At 39.6% G+C, this 20,309-nt stretch overlaps 1 protein-coding gene across 1 annotated transcript in view; it reads right to left on the reverse strand.

Moving 5' to 3' along the window:
* LOC102208299 (polypeptide N-acetylgalactosaminyltransferase 10-like) overlaps positions 1 to 19,831 on the reverse strand; it is an 86,536-nt gene extending 66,705 nt beyond the window's left edge. The window contains exon 1 of the mRNA XM_005725444.1: positions 19,556 to 19,831. Coding sequence (XP_005725501.1) covers positions 19,556 to 19,699 — 144 coding nt within the window. The 5' untranslated portion in view covers positions 19,700 to 19,831. The remainder of the gene's footprint in view (positions 1 to 19,555) is intronic.
* Positions 19,832 to 20,309: the final 478 nt, after the last annotated feature.

A 20,309-nucleotide genomic window follows, 5' to 3' on the forward strand; every position in this document is an offset into this window, starting at 1 on the left:
ACGGGGAGAACATGCAAACTCCACACAGAAAGACCCCGGCCTGGTGTTGGAATTGAACTCAGGACCTTCTTGATGTGCGGCAACAGTGCTAACCACCGTGCCACCGTGCTGCCGAAAATAAATATAATAAAATAAATCAAAAATAAAAGTGCTACCTCTAACACACATTACTAAAGAGCACACTAGTCCGCGTACACATGGGAGCATCCATTACAGGAGGAGTGCGAAGAAGAACAAAAAAGGGGGTGACACCAGTCGTGAGACAGGAGGCGCCGCCATGTGGTGATACACTGCATTACAATAGCAACTGTTACACTGTTTGTGCAATGAGGTTGTTGAATTAAAGACACCATCGCCTCCTTCCAGCTGAAGTTAATGATGGAGCACATCACTAAATTAATTTATTTAGCATCGATTTGGAGCTGCCAGCTAAAACCTCGCATTAACTTTTCTAATTGTCTCAAACTCCATCCTCATTCCTCTTTTTTGGTTCATATTTTCTCCCAGTGTGTCGTGCCAGGACCTGACAGGCAGTTAGAGTCCATCTGTGTGTTTCCCACTGAAAGGAAGCGACACTGCGCTGCCCCATTTCCTTTTGATTAAAATTTCAGCACACGTCGGCGTGATATTCCACTGGGGCTTTCTGCTCTAACAAGACCTTGAAAAACAAGACAAGGAGAATGAGAAACTTTTGTAATCTGAGTCTCTGCGAGAATCTTAGTGTGACTTTGCCTAGGTGTTATGCTGTTTTTCTCAGCCTCAGCCCAGGCACACCACATAAACACATGCAAAATAAGAGACAAGATGTGGGTGAGAAGCTGATTGAGATAAACAAAAAGACAGAAAGGAATTTAAAAAAGAAAAAAAAAATCTATTTCTTCTTGTTCCATTTCTTCCCATATCTACCGCTTTCTCACACCTGCACGTGCACTCCAGAAGCAGATGCAGAGGACCACGCAAAGAATAAACAGCCAAGGGAATTTAAATCCCAGAAAAGCTGTCGTAATCACTCAACACAATAATGCAGGAAATGGAACTGGACACCACATTAACCCAGCTTTCTAGTGGAATATCCATTGCCTTCCCACAATAAAGGTGCACACATTTCAATTTATTTCATTTCAATTGAATATGGTTCAGTTGGAAATCACCATCATTCTGTATATGATGATGATGATGATGATGATGATGCGCCCACCCAGCTGCAAATACTAGACTGCAATGAGTACAGAATATTCTTGCATGAGCTGCTGGAGACAAGCCAGAAAATGAAAATAATGTACCTTTAGAAGTCAACTGCATTAAAATAAATTTCCCCTGATAGTTTGTAGGGATTTTTTTTCCTCTGGCTTGTGGTAATACACATGTAACCTGCTAATGACAAGGTCGCAATCATATTTTGCAACTGTCTATTATTAAGTTTTGATCTCTAATTGGTTTTACTGTTGATTTCATCATGTTTTGATGTTTGTTAAGTATGGTTTCCCGTTTAGCATTCATTTTCATCCTAGTATATTAAGCTTCAATTCTCGTTATACCGGTTCACTTCTAATTCTTGTTTTACATTAGTGAGTTTTTAATTCTTGTTTTAATTTTTTAGTGTTAGAGTTTTGAATTATGTTTCATCGACTTTAATATCTTGTCTTGAGGTTATTTCTGTCAGTGTCTGTGACGTCTTCTTTTTCTGTGTTGTGCTTTTTTCTTTTTCTTTTTTGCAGCTTTACTTTAAATACCATTTCTGTCATTTATCATGTCAGTTTTACTTCCTGTCTGTCCTTCTTTTCTTGATTGTTTTCACCTGTGTAATTACTTCCACCTGCATCTCATTTCTTGCCTGTTAGCCATCCTTAATCGGTTCACATAGTGTTTCCTTTGTCACAATCCGTTAATATATCCTCATTTTAACTTTCTGTATTAACCTAAATAAAGTCCTCTGTTTCTGCATCTTGCTTTTGGGCAACATGCATCGTGACAGCTTAGTCCACTCTTTCTTCCTACCGTCTGCTGTATATCTGACAACCAAAGGGACCATGCGGGTACTGAACATTACAGGTCAGAGAAAAGGGGAGCCCTTACTGTTTAGATTCTCTCTTGCCATCATGACAGAATCTAAATAGTACCGGACAGTCCAAAGCCACCTAATAAATCAGAATTTTCTGAGTTGGTGTTCCGAGAAAGTCAGTCAAGGGTCCCAATTTGCTTGAGCCAGAGGGTACCGCTTTGCTTTCATGGATCCTTCTATCTTTGTCAGTAAGACTCGACTGCTGCTATCCCATTGAGTCTAGGGCATCCAATGTTATCTAAGCCTGAGTGCCGAGAGCCGCCTTGAGATCTCCAACTTTAACATCATTGGCCTATCTGCTTTGTCACCAGCCGGCTGTTCAGAAGGTGTCTGCCACCTCCAGTGACGTATGCCAGCAGCATATATCCTGAGAAATTGCCCCCAGGTCGACCATCTGAACTGCCCTTCATATAGGTCGATCCCCTGCTCTTCCTGTCTCCCTGGTTGACACCTTGAACTGCTTGTTTGCACTGTCCTGTGGCTGAGTCACCTCTCCCTCTTCAACTCTCCTCCTTCCTGTTTTAGTTTTGATTACTGTTGGAGATGGAATTTTGTTATTTTTACATTCTAAGTTCTGTTGTTTAGGGTTTTTTTGTTAAGTTCACTCATGTTCTTGTATTTATTAGCTTAGTCTCTTTAGAGTCTTCTTGTGTCTTGTTGTTATGTGTCCATCTCTGTGTTAGATGTGTCCCTGTTGAATTACTTGCAGATTTATTTTGTAGCTCTCCATCCCCAGCGTTGTGCATTTAGTTTACTTATGTTCTACTTTTTCTTCATCCTTAATTAGTGTCACATGTATCTAGTTTTACCAGCATTTCCCTGATATCTGTGATTAGCCGTCAATATGTGTTTAAACCCTGATTTTGTCTGCTGGTTTTTGGATTTTATTGCCTTGGTTTTTGAACTCTTATTAAGGCTGATTTCAGAAAAATCAAAGTCTTTTTTTCATGCTACCAGCAAGATTCACATTTGGATGGTCTGTGCCAAACAATTACCGCTGAAGGTTTTACAACAAATGCAACACGCTACAATTAAATAGGGTGTATCATTCTACAATAGCAAAGTACGTACGTTAATCTTTACAATTAAAAGTCAATTAAAAACAATTAAGTCACAATTTATAACTATATATAATAATTCTGATAGAATACGGTTACAATGCTTGATGTATCATCAATATTTTTATTGCCAACTACAAAATTAAATCCTTCTTCACCAAAACCAACCAGTTTCTGAGCTTTATTCATCCCAAGGCTCCTAAATTTAATTTGTTGATCCTTATATTTATGACAACACAACGTCCAGTCACAACACACTGAAATCAGACATGTAGCTGTTTTCTAAAGATTCAAGTAAACCCAACCAGAACTCTCTTGTGTCTCACAGCGCCTCACCTGCTGCTAAGTAACTAAACACAACCCACAGGGATTTCTGACCTTTGCTTGCCCACGCCAACAGTTGAAAAAGATTCAGTTCAGTTGTATTTTTTAGCATCAAACACATCAACTGCAGCCATCTCATACAAGCTGCTATAAGTAGCTCTGTTCAAAAAGAAAAACAGTAAACACAGCTGTCTTTATTCTTCTCCGAGTTCTCGCTGCCTCCCTGCTGTGTGTGCTGCTGCTACTGTTTCTGATGGCTATCATCACAGAGATGAGGTTCACACTGGCACAAATACTTTTCTGCACTTTCTAACACATAATTATTCAAGGTGCAGTATAAAGTAGCAATCGACCACTGGATTAACCATAGCACTAACACGTAGCTAAGTTTAAAAAAAAGTTCTTTTTAGGCCAAAATTCACATTTTTGTTAAGAGAGGGGAAGAAAGTAAGCTATTTCACATACTGCACTGCTCTCTTCATCGTGTATCTTTTACATACAGCACTTCAAACAGTGCTGTATGCTTCCCAAACACAGTTAAGTCATTACCACACATGCAATGCAGCCTTGCACTTATTTAGACATTACCCAGTGGGGGTGCATGTCAGAACAGTTCAACTCAGTCAAACCAGAAAGGAAACTGGCTTTGACCTGCCAGCTCCTTAGCACAAAGTCCATTTGATTTATGCAGCAGAACAACTTTAGACAATGTTCCAACCTTTTCTCATCACTGGTTACTTTATTTAAAAAACAAACAAAAAAAAAAAAACAACCTCTCCTAGTCCTGCACTGGTTTGTCGTCATTTTGCAGTTTCTGCCCGAGTCCAGAAGGACCTGAGCTTTATATTTCTCTGAGAACGTTCTAACTGCCTGTGTTAACTCCCGTGTCTTCCTCTATTTCTAGTGTGAGATCCTGTGGCTGAAACATGGATTATGGTGACCCTCTAATGTACTCCTGTGTGGAAAAACAAGTCAGTGACCTCTCCCTCACCGCACTCTCACTCACCAACTGGACTTTCCTTGTAGAATCTCCCTGTTTGGACTTCTTGTACTAATAGCTCTCTCCTCTCTTCCAGAGTCAGACCAGCTACCCAGAGTGACCTCAGAATCTCTCTATTAAACTGATAATCCAGTCTATTTGAGTCTCGTGTCTGAGGTCACCATTACAAATGGGCTGAAGTGTCCTATGACATAAATGTGGTGACTGAGTGGAAAATAAGAGACTGTAAAAGAATGACCAAATGACCAACATGACAGCTAACAGAAGCAAACTTCCACTCGAGGACGTTGAAACTGTCATTGTATGCATACATTTTAGATGTTTTTAAATCAGGATTTATTTAAACTAACCACCACGCGTACAACACAAGACTCCAGTCAAGCTGTTCTTACTTTCTTGACAGCTTTCTGGTGAGAGAGCCAATATTACATTATAATGTAAACAACAACAGGGTTCTTTGTATTTGCCCTTTAAAAAAGAAAATCAAAATTGGTACAATGTTTTGATTTAATGTCCATTTCTGTCAAGAAACAGTGCCGACATTAATTTTACCCTCTTCTCTGCAGTCATACGACATAACAGCCCAGAATATGTACTGATATAGAAACTGGCATACTGAAAGTAATACAAACAATACCCGTGAGGTTTATTCAGATAAGACCTACCACGGTGCTCTTGAGGAAGACATCATTCAGAGCAACAACTGTTACAGCTGATAAAAAAAATAATAAAATGAACCTTGACATTCAAATCTCTTGTGCCAGACCTTTTGATTCGCAAAGTTTTTCCACTGTGTTTTAATAGAAAGTTTAGAAAGTACATGCGACCTCACTTCAGACCATCAGTGGCATTTTGTTCTGTCACGTGCTTCTCTGCAGAAATGTTTCGGCCTTGTGCCACACAACTTCACCAGAAGAATATAAAACATGCTTAGGTGAGTCTTTGCAGAACATGTGACATCTTGACAGTGACAGTCCAGATGCTTAGAATTAGTCTCGCTTTGTGGAGTTTGCATGTTCTCCCTGTGTCTGCGTGGGTTCTCTGCCTTCCTGACACAGTCCAAAGACATACGTAGGGGCTGCGTTTATTAGTGATTCTAAACTCACCATAGGTTTGAACACAAACACCGCAGTTTTACATGTGCACTTCTTTGGGGGCGGAAAATTGCTGTCCGTACAGACAATGATTAACTAACAATCTTGTGCTTGTGCTTAAAGTGCTTTGGCAAAATTGTAGACAATGTTAAACGTAATCATCATCTCAGCCTCCTCTGACGACCTGTTTGCTGCTGCCTGCCGCTGAAAGGCAGTGGAGAGAGGGGACACTTGGGCGGTGCATTTATCACGACATATGTGTTTTCTGGATACACTGTCCTTTTTAAGCGTTCAAAGATTGATGGCTCCGTGTCAGAGCACTGGCTATGAATTTCGGACGGATCAGGCCTTAATGAAAAACGTATCAATCGTTCTTTTCGTCTTTTCTCATTACCCATAGCTACATCCACTTATGTCGGGCCTAGGCTACTCACTAGGGCTGGGTGTCATCACGGATTTCTATAATCCATTCGATTCTGATTCACAAGGTCCTGATTTGATTCAATTTTGCCTCAGACAGTCAGAAATATTATAATTCTGATCATTTAACAGTACTGACACTTGTGAGACTTCATCAGAATTGTGAACATCACAGCAGATGCTTTGTGTCAAAGTAACTGAGAATAAAACACAGAAAAACATGAAGGAGATTTTCCTGGCCTGGCTTTTTATATAACAGATAACCTTCAAAATATTCTGCAATTTTGCATAATTTTAAAAAGTTTTCTTTAGTATTGAACAGCAGAAATTAGGCTTTGTCCGAGGTCATTTAGGAAAAAAAAAAAAAAAAAAAAAAAAAAAAAAAAGGACAGCGACTGACAGCGCTGTAATCAGCGGTAGACTGGTGGGTTATAAGCGAATGAATAATGCAGAAAACAGAGGTTTGAGATGCGTAGTTTGCTGCTTCTTTTGCTGGTGGCTCAGTGAATTTTGGTTGGAGAGAGACAAAACCTGCAGCGCAGAATCTAATGCAAAAAAGACGTACACACAGCGCGGACCTGGTGCATCAGAATCAGTGAGCTGTCAGCTTTCAGCCCCGACAGCGTGTCCGTCTACGTGCCGTTGAGTGAGAAAACTGATTTCGATGCATAAGGTCCACGCTCTGTGTTTACGTCTTTGTGTGGAATCCATTTATCTGCTCTCATTTGCTGTTTGGTGGTCGTTGAAATTGTTTTATGAGCTTTAACCTGAGATTCTGGCGAAATACATTTATATTTAAAAGTCGATTCAGGATTTAATGAATCGATATCGCTTTATTCAAGCTACTCACCGCTCTCTATCCGCCTGCACTTTCAAATGTACAGACGCACTACATGAATATCTGGACCATGACCAATCAGAGAGGTCCCGCCCCTGATTATCTCTGATTGGTTTACACCACAATAGGGGCATAATGTGTGTCTGTTGTTGACCACACGGAGACTTTCAGAGTTGCAGAGACTTTTTTTTTTCGTTACTCAAACAGTTGGTGGCACTGGTGCGACCTAAGATATTTTTTTGTCGCACCATTGAAAAATGCCTAATGTGATTGAAAACTACTTCTCTGGCTGTTGACTGTGTCTCTCATGTTTCCAAGTTTGCTTTAAATAGAAATCTGTGCTGAAAATAAATGGACCTAAAGTTGGATGTCCAGGGCAGAAGTTCATCATCATCACTGCTGCTGGCCAGTGTTGTAGGATGATAATTAATCAATGTGTTAGTCAGACAGACACACTACATCACTACAGAGATCTGTGTAAGAACATAAAGAACATGTCTACTGAAACCGAATCAGCAGGAAAAGGGGTAAGAGTTTTGGTATTGGAAGCTGTGAGCTTGGTTAAATATTGGAAGGTTGGCCTGAGCGGGAATAAATAAATAAAAGCGTTGAAATGCAAACTCAAAACTAATCCATATAATCTGATGATGATTTTTATTTTTTTGATTTAAGTTATATATTTGTCAACAATGATCAGCACACAGAACATGAAGACTTAAGCCACATATACAGTGACTGTACCAGAAGTTAACAAATGATAGGCATAGGTTTGCTGGAGGTAAGTTTTCTAAAGCCCATGTATAGGAATTTACTTTATTTATGTATTAATCACATTATTTTATTGTATGATGCCTTGGTGCCACTGGATTTAAACATATTTCACACTCATACTGCAAGACAAATGGTGGGGGTGTAGTAAGGAAGTTGGGGGAAGCAGACCACTCCACAGGAAGAGTCTTTTGTCTCTTTGAGGACTCTGGGAGGTAGCAAGGGAGTGTGAACCTTAAGGTGTGAAACAGCTGTGTACTGCCTTTTGTTCCTGGAGAAGGTATTTAACTGAGAGCCATGTTAGGCTCAGGAAGACTCTGCTGACCGTCTGCCCCGCGGTCATGCAGGCTCTCCACCAAGCTTGGTTTTTCTGTTCTTTGTGTTTTGATTAATGAATCTTAGCTACTGCTCACCGCTCGTCTGCAGGCTTTATTTAATGGAAAACGTCCACAACACCCAACAGCCACTTATTTTACTTTATTTACTCTTAAAAATTCACAGTCTGGTTCCCACAGTGGATGTATTTGTCCTGAACAAGCATTCTGAAATAAATTTCATACTTCATGATAGCATTCATTAGTTTTGGAAATATACATTGTGCTTTATTGTTTAAATTAGTTAGAAAGGCAAACATACATATAATACATCTCAGTTGTAAAAGACAACATAACGACTTCCTGCTACTATGTTTAGGAGAAACCAGTATCAAAAAGTATAGCTTTAAAGGTCTTCCTGCAGCTGGTTATTTTGTTATTATATAAAACAAGAACATAAACAAGCAGTCCCTGAGCGAGACCTCAATCTCACCTTCCTACCTCTGGCTAGACACTGGAGAGCCCTGCGATCAAACCCAGCTGTACAAAAAGCACAGGAAGGAGGCAAATCAATATACAACTCCAAGCGTATGTCTAGCCCCGCTAAACATAGAAATGGAAGGGAAGTGAGTTTTTGTCTGACTTCACCATCAGAGACACTTAACTCTGTGACTGTGTTTGAATGACTCAGAACCAGCTTCCTCCATCTTTGTTCCCTGTCACAAATGCATACAGTTTAGAGGAATATTAAGAAATTATGAACTTGAATAGGGTTTACCCACAAACATGGGAAAAATACTTTGTAAGCAGCAAATATTAGGTGCAAGATGAATGTTTTCATGCTATAGTTGCTATCTATCCAAAAAATATAACCGACTTCCTCCCAGAGGGCAATTTATATTGTTGCCATTTTCAGTTTTTTGTGCAAAAGTAAAAAAAGAAAGAAGGAAAAAGACGAGTCAGAAAGACTAGTACAATCGTGGGTGAACTGAGGTTAAACCTTTGAGTTTGGGGGGAAATTGTCACGGCTGGCGGAGTGAGCCGTGTGGTGTGGAGGAAAAGGAGGACCCAAAATGCAGCAGTGACTGATGATACGAATGATGTTTATTTACAAAGTGGTAGTGGCAGAAACAGGCAGTGAGGTATGACAAAACAACTGAAGAAACCTAAACTGGAAGAACTAACTGACAAACCTGAGACCATACAAAAGGGGCGATGGGCAGAGAGACGCAGAGACAGGAACACCATAGAACGCAGCGATACACGGATAAATGCAGACGAGCCGACAATGAACACAGACCGACACCCACTAAATATACATACACACACAAGGTAATCAGGTAATCACACACAGGAGGGAAGAACAGCTGAACCTAATACACATGAGGACCGGAGGAGACAAGCTGAACACAATGACAACAGACACAGACTTTCAGAACAAAACAGGAAATCTAGAACCCGAACCAGACACAAGGGGGGAGGGCACAGAATAACTAGAACAGAGGAAAACAATCACAAAACACAAAACGCTGGGTCAACGACCCAGGACCATGACAAAAATGGCCTCCTCCAATGTCACAAACTTCAGGCTATATTCAGGCTTTCAGGTATTTTCATGTCCCTCTAGTAATAAAGATTATAAATATCAAAAGTGTTTCCTAGTTTTATTATAAGCTTTATGCTTCCTTTTTCATTAGATGGCTCAAGATTACCATCAGTACCAGAGTCTCTTAGACTTGCTCAAAAAATGTTCTTCCTCCAACTTGAAAACAGATTGTTTGCTGATTTTCTACCACTTTCTGATCTGTCCTAAACAAACAGTCAGCGGGAAAAATGAAAGACAGATAAATGCTATCGGACTGCTTTTGTCTGGCATTAAGAAAAATAAAGTATTACCAGCTGAGCAGTGCATCTGATAAAAAACAGTGCTGGCAATTCAATGTGCGAGGTCAATACTCCCCTCATGTGATACAATTACCTGCTTTTCCTGTTTTGCTTTACCCTCTTCTTCTCCTCCATCATATTTAGGCATTTGACAGACAAGTTGATCTGAGCTAGAGGGTCAAAATCCCTTTTTCCATCTTCTAAGAAAGCGCAACTTCTCTATTCACTTAAAAATCCATTTCCATCTTACAATCGTAGAACTGTAGAATCAGAAGTACCAAAAGTAATTAATGGGTCGTGATTCTGTGTATAAAGTATCTTTGTGCTTGTTTTTTTCTTTGCCAGCTAACACACTCTACAAAACTCACAGCTTTTAAACAACACTTTGAGCAACACTTCAGGTATCCACTGAGTAATACTGTTATGTTACTTGAGTCATGAGAGCCATAGTTACAAAATCGTACTCTGCTATTTCAGGTAAGTTGCAAAAGATCTAGACTATGCTTCTGGCTGATTAACCTCATTGTGACTCACATGCAAATCCTTCTAGGCTTCTGCTCTCTGTCTCATCTGAGCTAGACATGAGCTTGAGGCAGAGGACCTCCCGACAGTGATCCCTGCAGCGAGGCACTCCAAACTCCCCTTGCAGAGGAGCTCAGCAAGGCCACTGCACAGTCCATTATCTCCCAAAAGGAGTCATTATCCAAAGTCCTGCTGAGATGGAGAGAGCAGGCAGAGGACCACAGAGAGGCCAGAACTCCTGGAGTTCTCTGCTTCCTGTGGTTTCAAACTTTCTGCTCAGATATTGATGGATTACGACGCAAACACTGGTCTTACAGAATTTTTTTGGACCGCCTGCTGCTCCCACCAAGCAACATGAAGACCAAATAAAGTCTTGTGCTCCTTTCTTTGGTCAAATCAGAGAGAAATCAAAGATGAAAATATGTGGAATGTAGACAAAGGTTTGTTGTTTTTCCCAAAAGTAACATGGAAAAATTGGCAGGGACTTACTTTACTCTTTCAAAAAGTGCTTCAGTCGGTGGCTTCGTTTGCAAAGAACTGTTATTTTTCACATTATCAGAGCCTTATCTCACAAATATTATCGTGGCTAAATGGACATACTGTAGGCTGTAAGAAAGCCTTAAAACAACAGACTCATTGTAGAATTACATTTCCAATCACCACAGGAGTCTGCCTGTATCGTCTACTACTTATTTCAGTGTGTAGAGTTTGTATCGGCTCATGTTTCATATTACAATGCAACAAAGAACAGAAAAAGGACACACTAGGAGATTCAAACTAAGATACAACGTCAGCTGGATATTTGTACACAGAAAAAGAACTTCCATAGTCCTCATTAAGAAACAGTTTAAAACTGTTCTGATATCACCAAAGAGCTGAATGCAGTGTTTTCCCCACACAGCTTAAAGGATGTTAATGTAAGCTGCTGACAGATCCAGCTGGTAAACATTTCAGATATCTGATTTTAAACTGCTCTTAATACTACTGAGCAAGTTAATATATTTTATGCATAAACTACTGCTAAAAGGTATTTGCTTGTTCCAGTGCTTGCTTCCATTCTGCTGTAAGCAGATGGAACTCTGGGCCAAATCAACGCTGCAGGTTTTTTTGGCTCTTCGACTTCAGAATCAGCAAAAATCTAAATAAATCGAGATGCATTACAGTAGCTGCCATCCACTGAACTAAGCTAGACAAGTCACTCTAACTGTGAGGTTCTATTGTATTAATGGGACTTCAGTGTGATCAGTCTGGTGCTTTGCAGTCTTGTCATTTTTTCTTAGCCGTTTGGCCCTTTCATGGCTGCAGGGTAGCTGGAGCTGAAACCAAGGCCAACACATAGAGACACACAGTCATTCACACTCACATTTATACCTACAACCAATTTAAAACCATAAGTTAACCTATGAACCTGGAGTCTGTTCACCTTCAAAGTAAAAGTGGTGCCTTACTACTAGAACCAAAAAGGTACCACTATTACTCTGAAGGTAAATGTTCTCTTCCCAGTTTGTATCACACTTTTTCAAGTTTCACCAACTTCAATGCAAACCACAGGTGACTTTGACAATCTGCTAGCGACAACTTCACAACAACATTTTTGGTCTAGCACCCTTTTTGTAACCAGTTCCACCCAGGGACAGCCACCAATCACTCACCAAGGATTAGACACATTTTTCCCTAACAACCAGAGATTGCCAGCAGGTCATCTAGGCCTGTGTAACTGAGGCCTAACATGAGACATAACTAGAAAGAACCCACATAGGCACAGAAAGAATATAAAAACTGTACACAAAAAGGTATCCACTAGCCCACTCTGGATTCAAACCCTTGATCTTGGTGTAGTGGGATGGCAAGGCTAACCACTACTTTACAAAACAGTGGTTAAAAGTAATTCAATGAGTAATCAGTTTTATATATGTAAATCCAAATCACAACAAACATCATCTCCGGGTGATATAAGGTACAAACAATAAAAGATCATTTAATGTCGTTTGTTATTTTTAACAGGATGAACTAAACTGTATTTATTTCCAATGGTTTCGGTTATTTCAAAACCCGTTAGTTTTTGAAAAAGTACAAGACTAATACCACAAAAATACACCCTGCATAATATACTGGAAATGCTGGGATTGCAGCCTTCACTGGTTGTTGTGTGAATTCACATCAGCTGTTCATATAAGCTCCTTATTAAAATGTCTGAGGGAGACGAAAGCAGCAAAGAAGCAGTACTTAATGGTCACCGCACAGAATTTCTGGTGCTGCAAGCTCAAAGAGCAGCTTCCTGTCACATCTATAGCCAGAGGCAAAGCTGGCAGAAAGGCCCCAGTATCAGCCCCCAAGCACAGAACAGCACTAAGCTTCAGAAGTACACTAAAATGGTGAGCATGTTTACCTCCAGGTGAGAAAACAAATGAATGTTCAACAACAACTGAAGAATTTCCACTACATTAAAGCTTAAATAATCACTGAGGTGAGTCCGTAACTCCGTTCTCACTACAAACTGGAATCTGTGATGTTTCATATCACAGAGGAAACAAGCAATAATTCAGCAATAAATAAGGAATGACACATGCATCAACTTTCCTGAAATATGCGAAGTGTTACACTGATAAAGAAAGAAAATTATTTTCATGGATGCATAGCACATCTGCAGTAATGACTGAGCTCAGGTTCAATTAAAATGTCACAATAAACTGAACCTCTTTGTCTTTGGTTATGAAGCTCAACGTTAGATGACCATCAGCTGCAGTGGCAACCCTGCAGTCCTCCATTCCACACCATCCTAAATATCACCCTGTCAGCAGAACTCGTACTACAGATGAGTAACTTTGCTTTGCATGTTGCCTTTCAGCTTTGCTGCCACTAACTAAAGAAACAGATGTGATTTGCACTGGCTTCCCTAATCCCACATGCTCTCTATCTGCCCCATTAGAAGCATCGACTTAGGCTGATTTGCAGGGCCACAGTCATGCTGGGTTCTCTTTTTTGAGCAGAGAACACAGAGACAGGTTGTTCCTTCCTTCACTACAGCGATCAATGCTCGGTATGGTTAAGAGGAGCAAATCAATTGGTTTAATAGAAAGAGCTGTCACTGTGCTGCTGAAAGGCATTTAGCCACACTGGTGAGTACAGTTATCTCAAGGCCATTTTGTTTTTAAATCAAACAGTGGATTTTTTGTTTCTTTTCAGAATAAAACTTTTTCAGCATAGTAATAAAATGAAAATTCAACACTACACAACAAAGCATAGACAAAGTGCTGAAGTGCGGAACAACAGGTGCAGCCAAAGCTTTCAGTCGCATTAAGTGATTAGTCTTATTCAGCGCTCGGTGAAAGTAGGGCTGACGGTTCAAACACAGAGCATTCGTTCACACTGCATTCATATTGCATTTAAACATATTGCTTACATCCCAGTTTGGAAGAGTTTGCCTCATTCTCCTTGACAACCACTCAGGTTCTCATGTATCAGTTTAAGTCACTGATGAAGCAGGTGACCACATGTTACATGGCTGAAATGTAGCAGCCCTTTGCTACATGCCCTCTCCCGCCCACTCTTCACTACTAAACTAGTAAATAAGAACAGGCTACATATTACTGCATTGACAACCAAATCTATAGGGAATAAAAATCAACATATCGCAAAAAAAAATGTTTTCAGAGTCAGTGTTGAGAATTTTTAGGTTAAGTCACATCAGTGTGCCTCAGCTTCCCCAAGTGTCTTTCAGTGACAGAGCCCAAGGTTGTCCATTTTTTACCTTACATTTTTACTTTCGGTTGTTATTGACAAAATTCTGGGATATTTTCAAGCGAATAATAAGCTAGGGTTTGAGAGGTTAAGAACTGACTGAGAGATAAAAATAAGGGAATAAGACCCACAGTAAGCATGTCAGTAATTTTCTGTTCAGTGTAAATCAAATGTAAGGCATGCTCCTTAAGTGGAAATCCTTAACCTTGGTGGTGCAAAGCTGTGGAAAGACTGTTTGCTTTAATTGTACCAGTTTGAGATATTATAGCTGTGACTGAATCTACACATAAATTGTGGAAATGAGTCCTGGGTCCGGGTAGTGGTTTGAGAATTCCCAAATGATGTTTTGTTACTCTTTACGGTTTCATGACTGAGGGTCAAGCAGAAATGCAAAAATGTGGATATGAAAAAGTGCAAATGAGGACATAGCACCAGAAAAGCCTTCTGGGTAAATCCATCTAAGAAAAAAAACAATAAATGTAAATGTTGTTCATTTATATCCTGTTATAACTAATACATCCGCGGGACAGATTGGTTATGAATGAGAATGTGGCTCACCCTTTTTGCATTGAATACACTCTGATCTCATTCTGATGGTTTAAGCGATGTGTAGTCGACAAGTGAAGCAGACAGAAACCAACAAGGGGAAGAAAATATCAGCTACAAACGTCTCTAACAAGACTTATGTGGGAAAAGCCTGAATGGGATTAGAGTATTGATTTTTATCTACTTCAGTGAAGCCATAACAGCCCACAGGGAGCACTCAGACGCCGAGCACAGACACACATATTGTTCCTTCCTTTTGCCCTTATTTGTTTTTTGTTCCATTTGTCTTTAGCTATTAAAAGTTTACAAGAAACAAACAGAAGACAAGATGAATGTCTGCAGCCGGTTTCCAACAGTGTAAAGGAGTTTCTGTGCCATTAGAGGTTAAAATAAGATAAATGTTAGGGTTGGATGATGATGTGCTGGCAGCCTAACCCGTTTGTCTCCCTCCTTTTTGCTCAGTCCATGCCTTTCAGTACACATGATACAGAAATAATGGCACTTTATGTCAAGTGGGAGTAAACTGGCTTCCTAATTCACAACAGCGAGCGTGTTCGATGACTCAGATTTTTCTGAGCGAAATACATCAAATGCATAAAAAGAAAAACAATAAGACAGCTCACATTAACTAAAATCCCTGATGAAGGGAATTAAATGCAATATTAACACTTTATGTGCCTCCCTGCGTATTCAGGGTGTTGTTTAACATTCACACTACCAAATCTATAACTGCACAAACCTCTTAAGTTTCCTGATGTTGTAAATTCATCTAAGTGGCAAATGACAAGCTTTTCCATCTCTAACTTCAATCCCACATGACATGAACGCAGCACAAGTGAGTAAATCAGACAGCATTATTGTTCTGATGTTGATGTTCTCGCAGCATGATATGATTTTTTTTTTTTAAACAGAGGAAATACATTTTGCCAAAAACCACCACAAAGAGATTCATATACCTAAATTACATAAAAATTGCAAATCAATATCAATCAATATTTTATTTCTATAGCACATTTTAAAAGGACAGTGTCCATCAAAGTGCTTCACACAAGGTAGCAAAGAAGATTAAAACAAAGGCAACAAAACAAGTTAAAAACAATTATAGTTACAGTTACATAGCACAACTGGAGACCAGGTGGAAGTCCAAACTAATTTCCATCAAAAGCTAGCTGGAACAGGTGAGTTTTTAAGCATGATTTAAACGACTGAATGGAATCTGATATGCGGACATTGATAGGAAGATTATTCCAGAGTTTGGGTGCGGCAATTGCAAAAGCTCGGTCCCCTCTAGTCTTTCGTCGGGGCCTTTGTTGCACTAAGAGCAGTTGGTTAGAGGATCTAAGCGTTCTCTTGGGGCTATACACGTCGAGAAGGTCTGCTGGGTAACTGGGCACCAGTTAAGAGGCGTGCTGCGGCATTTTGAACTAATTGCAAATGCTGGAGGAGAGAGAGAATTGGAGGCCCATGTACAGAGAATTGCAATAGTCCAGTCTCGAAGTAATGAAGGCATGGATAAGCTTTTCAAGGTCTTTATGTGGAATATAGGGCTTTGACTTGGAGATCTGACGTAGCTGGTTTTACCACACTATATTAATGCACAAATATTCCCCATTAACTTGTTGCTTACATAGTTGCATATTACATTTTCCTTAGATGAATATATTTTATAAGTCAGGAATTCCCTTAAATTACAATGCTGTGATTGCAGCCATTCCCCAACTCTCTGTGAATGGTACTCATGGCCATTGATCAGTGGTTGTTGATCAATGGCCATGAGAATTTGCATAATTAAGATTAAGGAACTGACCTCCCAGCCCAGTGTTCCTCAGTGGGCTGGTTTCAGTCATTATGCAAATGTACTGTTTCTAAGGTTGGGGAAACCTGCAGTCAGCTGAGACTGAAGAAGTCACATGAATGAGTGACGAAACGTTTCTCCCACAAAACGCTACGTCCAGATGAACAGAATCAACTTTTGGAGATCCCTTAAATTAAATTCTTTTTTTTTCTTTCCCACAGAGGCTACTAAGTAAAAGCCGTTTTTACTAAGTTCAGCATATGAATCCTTGAGTGAAAAATAAAAACTCAATTTTTTTTCTTAAGTAATTATTTTCATAAGTTTACAACTTGAATCTCTAAATTTCAGGGTTATAACTCATGTTATTATTATTATTTTAATCTTCAGTAGCCCTAATATTTCCCCTACTGTTTAGCTGTTAAATTGAAAAATGGAAAGGAAGCCTTTTCTGTCATAGGCACTATATAAAATGGACTGTGCTACTGTGAGATCACCCACTAGTTTTGAATTAGCAGTTTTGCCCCTGACATGTTGTTTTGTGAAGACAAAAGTCATGCTGCATCTACAATGCAGATGACCTACTGATCATTTTTGCAAACTAATAAAATAATAAATTTTCACAGAGTAAAACTGAAGCTCAGATTTCTTTGACTATAATATGAGACAGATAAGTACATTAAAAGGCTTCAACAGGTACCAACAGCACAGACGTGGCAGAAACATCCAGTTTATTCATTCATGTATCGGGACGGCTATCGGTAAAATGAGCCACAGCCCGCACTGCAGCATCCAGGTGGATGAGTTATAAAATTCACACCAGTCATAGTTCTTATAAAGGGGAAAATATGCAGACAGGCCAAACTCTTTTTAGAGCCAGACAGTAAACAAGTGTTTTTAATGCTAAAAAATGGGAACTTGCTCAGTTTTACATCTACTATGTGAACTTCAAATTTTCATAATTGGCACTGGCTACAGCCCAAGAGGTAGATTTCTCTGTTCAGTCAAAGGGAACTGAATACGTCAGGCAGTAGATGATCAATTCTAATCACTGGCTCTCATCTACTCCATTGCAACAGTGGGAATGGAACAGAAATCAATGCAAGCATCAATAACAGGAAAGCTGTGATTGGGCACCTTACACTGATGACTGAATGCAAAAACATCAAAAACATTAACGCAGGCTGGATTTCCACAAATCTACACATAAATCATGCTTAAGTGGTAATTTTTACTTCATGGTTTTGAATGTTGTTTAATCCCTCAGAGAAACTGAGCTGATATATCTTCATCACTGAGGGAATGTTAAAGAAAAATAAAACATTTCATGCGTTCAGTGTAAATTTGACGCTGAACATGTGGCTTTTCTTCTCACACATCAAGAAGGAATGAATGGTTTTGTCAAAGTATTATGTACAGAGACGCTGGATATGTTGAGTCTAAATACAATGAAAAAGTTTTAAATGCATTTGCAATGTTGAAAGCTTTTTTTTTTATGACAGCCACTTCTTCTCACTTAAAGGACTACCAATCAAGAGAAAATTAATTCGAGCCAAAAATTTCATTGGACTGATTTTAAATTCCAAAAGCCTGTCAGCAGTATGAGCATTAGCAGCCTTCCTCTGTTTTCATTTTATAATTTACAAGAAAGAAAAAGAGAACCTCCTCGACACTACTGGAAGCTTGCTGCATAAACATTCGTCTTGTCTCTCTTATTAGAGGTGAGGCGCATCGAAGCGTTTGCCAATGACTGACGGGCAGGAAGCCAGTGTTGCTGTGCTCTTCACTCGATACATGCCTTCTACATATGATTTTCAAATAAAGGCACCTCAATGTCAAATAAGAGTGAAAAACAGTTTTTAAATTTACAACATCCTCCATGTTTATAACTTTACAACAATGCTGAATTGTAATGGAAGTGCCTGAAATGTCAAGCAGATGCCTCACGCCAGCCGCATACCTTTATTATTTTATTTTATTTTTGTACCCTGCCTCTCAGGTGTGGAAGCCTTAGTAAAATAAATATTGCATTTTCTTTTAAATAGAGTACAGTACAGACACTACAGCAACCAGGATCATCATGGTTTTAAAAGACAAAGCACTTTCACAAATCAGAAAGAATAGTCATGAATATAATTTTACGATCTGGTAGATGCTCCTTATTATTCTTCACATGACATGCCAACAAATTAGTTCCTTAATATTAATCAATAATGAGGGATTCAAAGCTGACTGCCAGGAAGCTCATGCTGAAGCACGTATAATCCCACAATGAAAGCATCTACATTTGTTCATCATAAAGAAAACTCTCAGTTCCACTACACTAAAACCAAGCTAAGCACAGAAAAAAATCAATATCCAGACAGTGAAGATGATTAACTTTGAATGCCAGACTGTTACACATCTCATTGTTTAATGTATTGAAATAAAGCAATAGTGCTGAAATCGTCCTAACACCCAACAAACTTTGTCTTGCGATCCTTTAGGTGCCTTGGCTCTGTCCATGGTGCTGAACCTGAGCAACGCTTGTACGCTCTCCATGGTGCTGAACCTGGGAACACATGGGTTTCTTTATTCTATGTTTCTTTTTTAGATAGTGGTAAAAGAATGTGTCTTATGGATATTCTCAATAGTTTTCTAGTTCTCTTTTTTTCATATTGCCCACTTTTAAAGTCGCCTATATGAATATTTTCTCTGTTTCAGATTTCCCTTTCTCAACCAGTCTACTGAAGCTCGCTCTGTCCACACTTTACAAGGCTTTAAAGTAAGGCGAGGGTTGCTTTGTAATCTCACTCTTCTGCAAATTCTACTGCACGTCTTACTATTTTGAGTGAATGACGGCTACCTTAAGCAACACTGTGCTACACTGTGTTTCACGTCTCACTACATTATCCTGAACCTGATCTTACAACATATACGGAAGATTGGATTACATATTTTCCTTACTTGAAGTGAATTCTTACGTGTTTTCTGTAGTTTAAAAGTCTCCTGTATGAGAGTGTGTTCTTTGTTTCAGATGTCCCAGTCTCAACGAGAATAAACCGAGGCTATACAGTCTCCCTGCTTGTCTTTTAAACCGAGAACAAGCGGACACAATGAGGAAACACGATGCATGTATGTTTTTTAAGACTGCCTTTAAAGTCTTAGCACCCCTGCGTGACACGGGGAGCGTTAAAGCCGAGCTTCTCTTACCTGTATCGGTGCATCCACTGTGTAGAGAGAGTTGTCAAACACTCGGTCCCTGTACAAAGACCACAACCCGACGTTAGGGAGGAATAACAGAGCCGCTATGAGCAGCCCGGCGAACTGCAGCAGCCTCTTCTCCTTCCGCCTCATCTCTGCGGGAGAAAGCGCGCGAAGCAACGGCGGTGCGAACAGCAGGGTCCCGTCTCACCACTTTTCCAAGCGGAGACAACTTTCGCTCTGACTCGAGGAGCGAGCTGCTTTTAAGCTAACTCTAATACCCCACCAGCCGGGACATCCGGGTGAGAGTTTCAAAATAAAAGCCCACGACTTACGAAACGGTCTAACGACAAAAACTAACTTTCAAAGAGCGACGAATGGTGGCATTTGAAGATTTATATCAAATGAATACCTTCTCTTCTATTATACTCTGTCTTGAAAGTCAAACCACTTTCAAGATTTCAGCGTCAGAAAGCCATATTTCTCTTTCTAGTTCATTCCATCTCTCAATGATGCACTCACAACACTACATTAAAGGTCACATTGTGGGATCTAAAAAAAAAAAAAAGAAAAAAAAACTGTCCCGTCTGTAACATCTGAAAATATAATATAATAAATAATAAAATAAAGATCGACCAAATGGACCAATACGGCAATGCCACGATGATCCATTTGGCAAAGTAAATCCATTGGGTATCCTTGTTGGTCTTCAGACAACAATTCTGATGGCTAAAGAACCAAATGGGACAAGCGCGGGAAAAAA

The sequence above is a fragment of the Pundamilia nyererei genome, unplaced genomic scaffold (assembly GCF_000239375.1).
Source record: "Pundamilia nyererei isolate P.nyererei 1_Seehausen unplaced genomic scaffold, PunNye1.0 scaffold00015, whole genome shotgun sequence".
Taxonomy (NCBI): Eukaryota; Metazoa; Chordata; class Actinopteri; order Cichliformes; family Cichlidae; genus Pundamilia; species Pundamilia nyererei.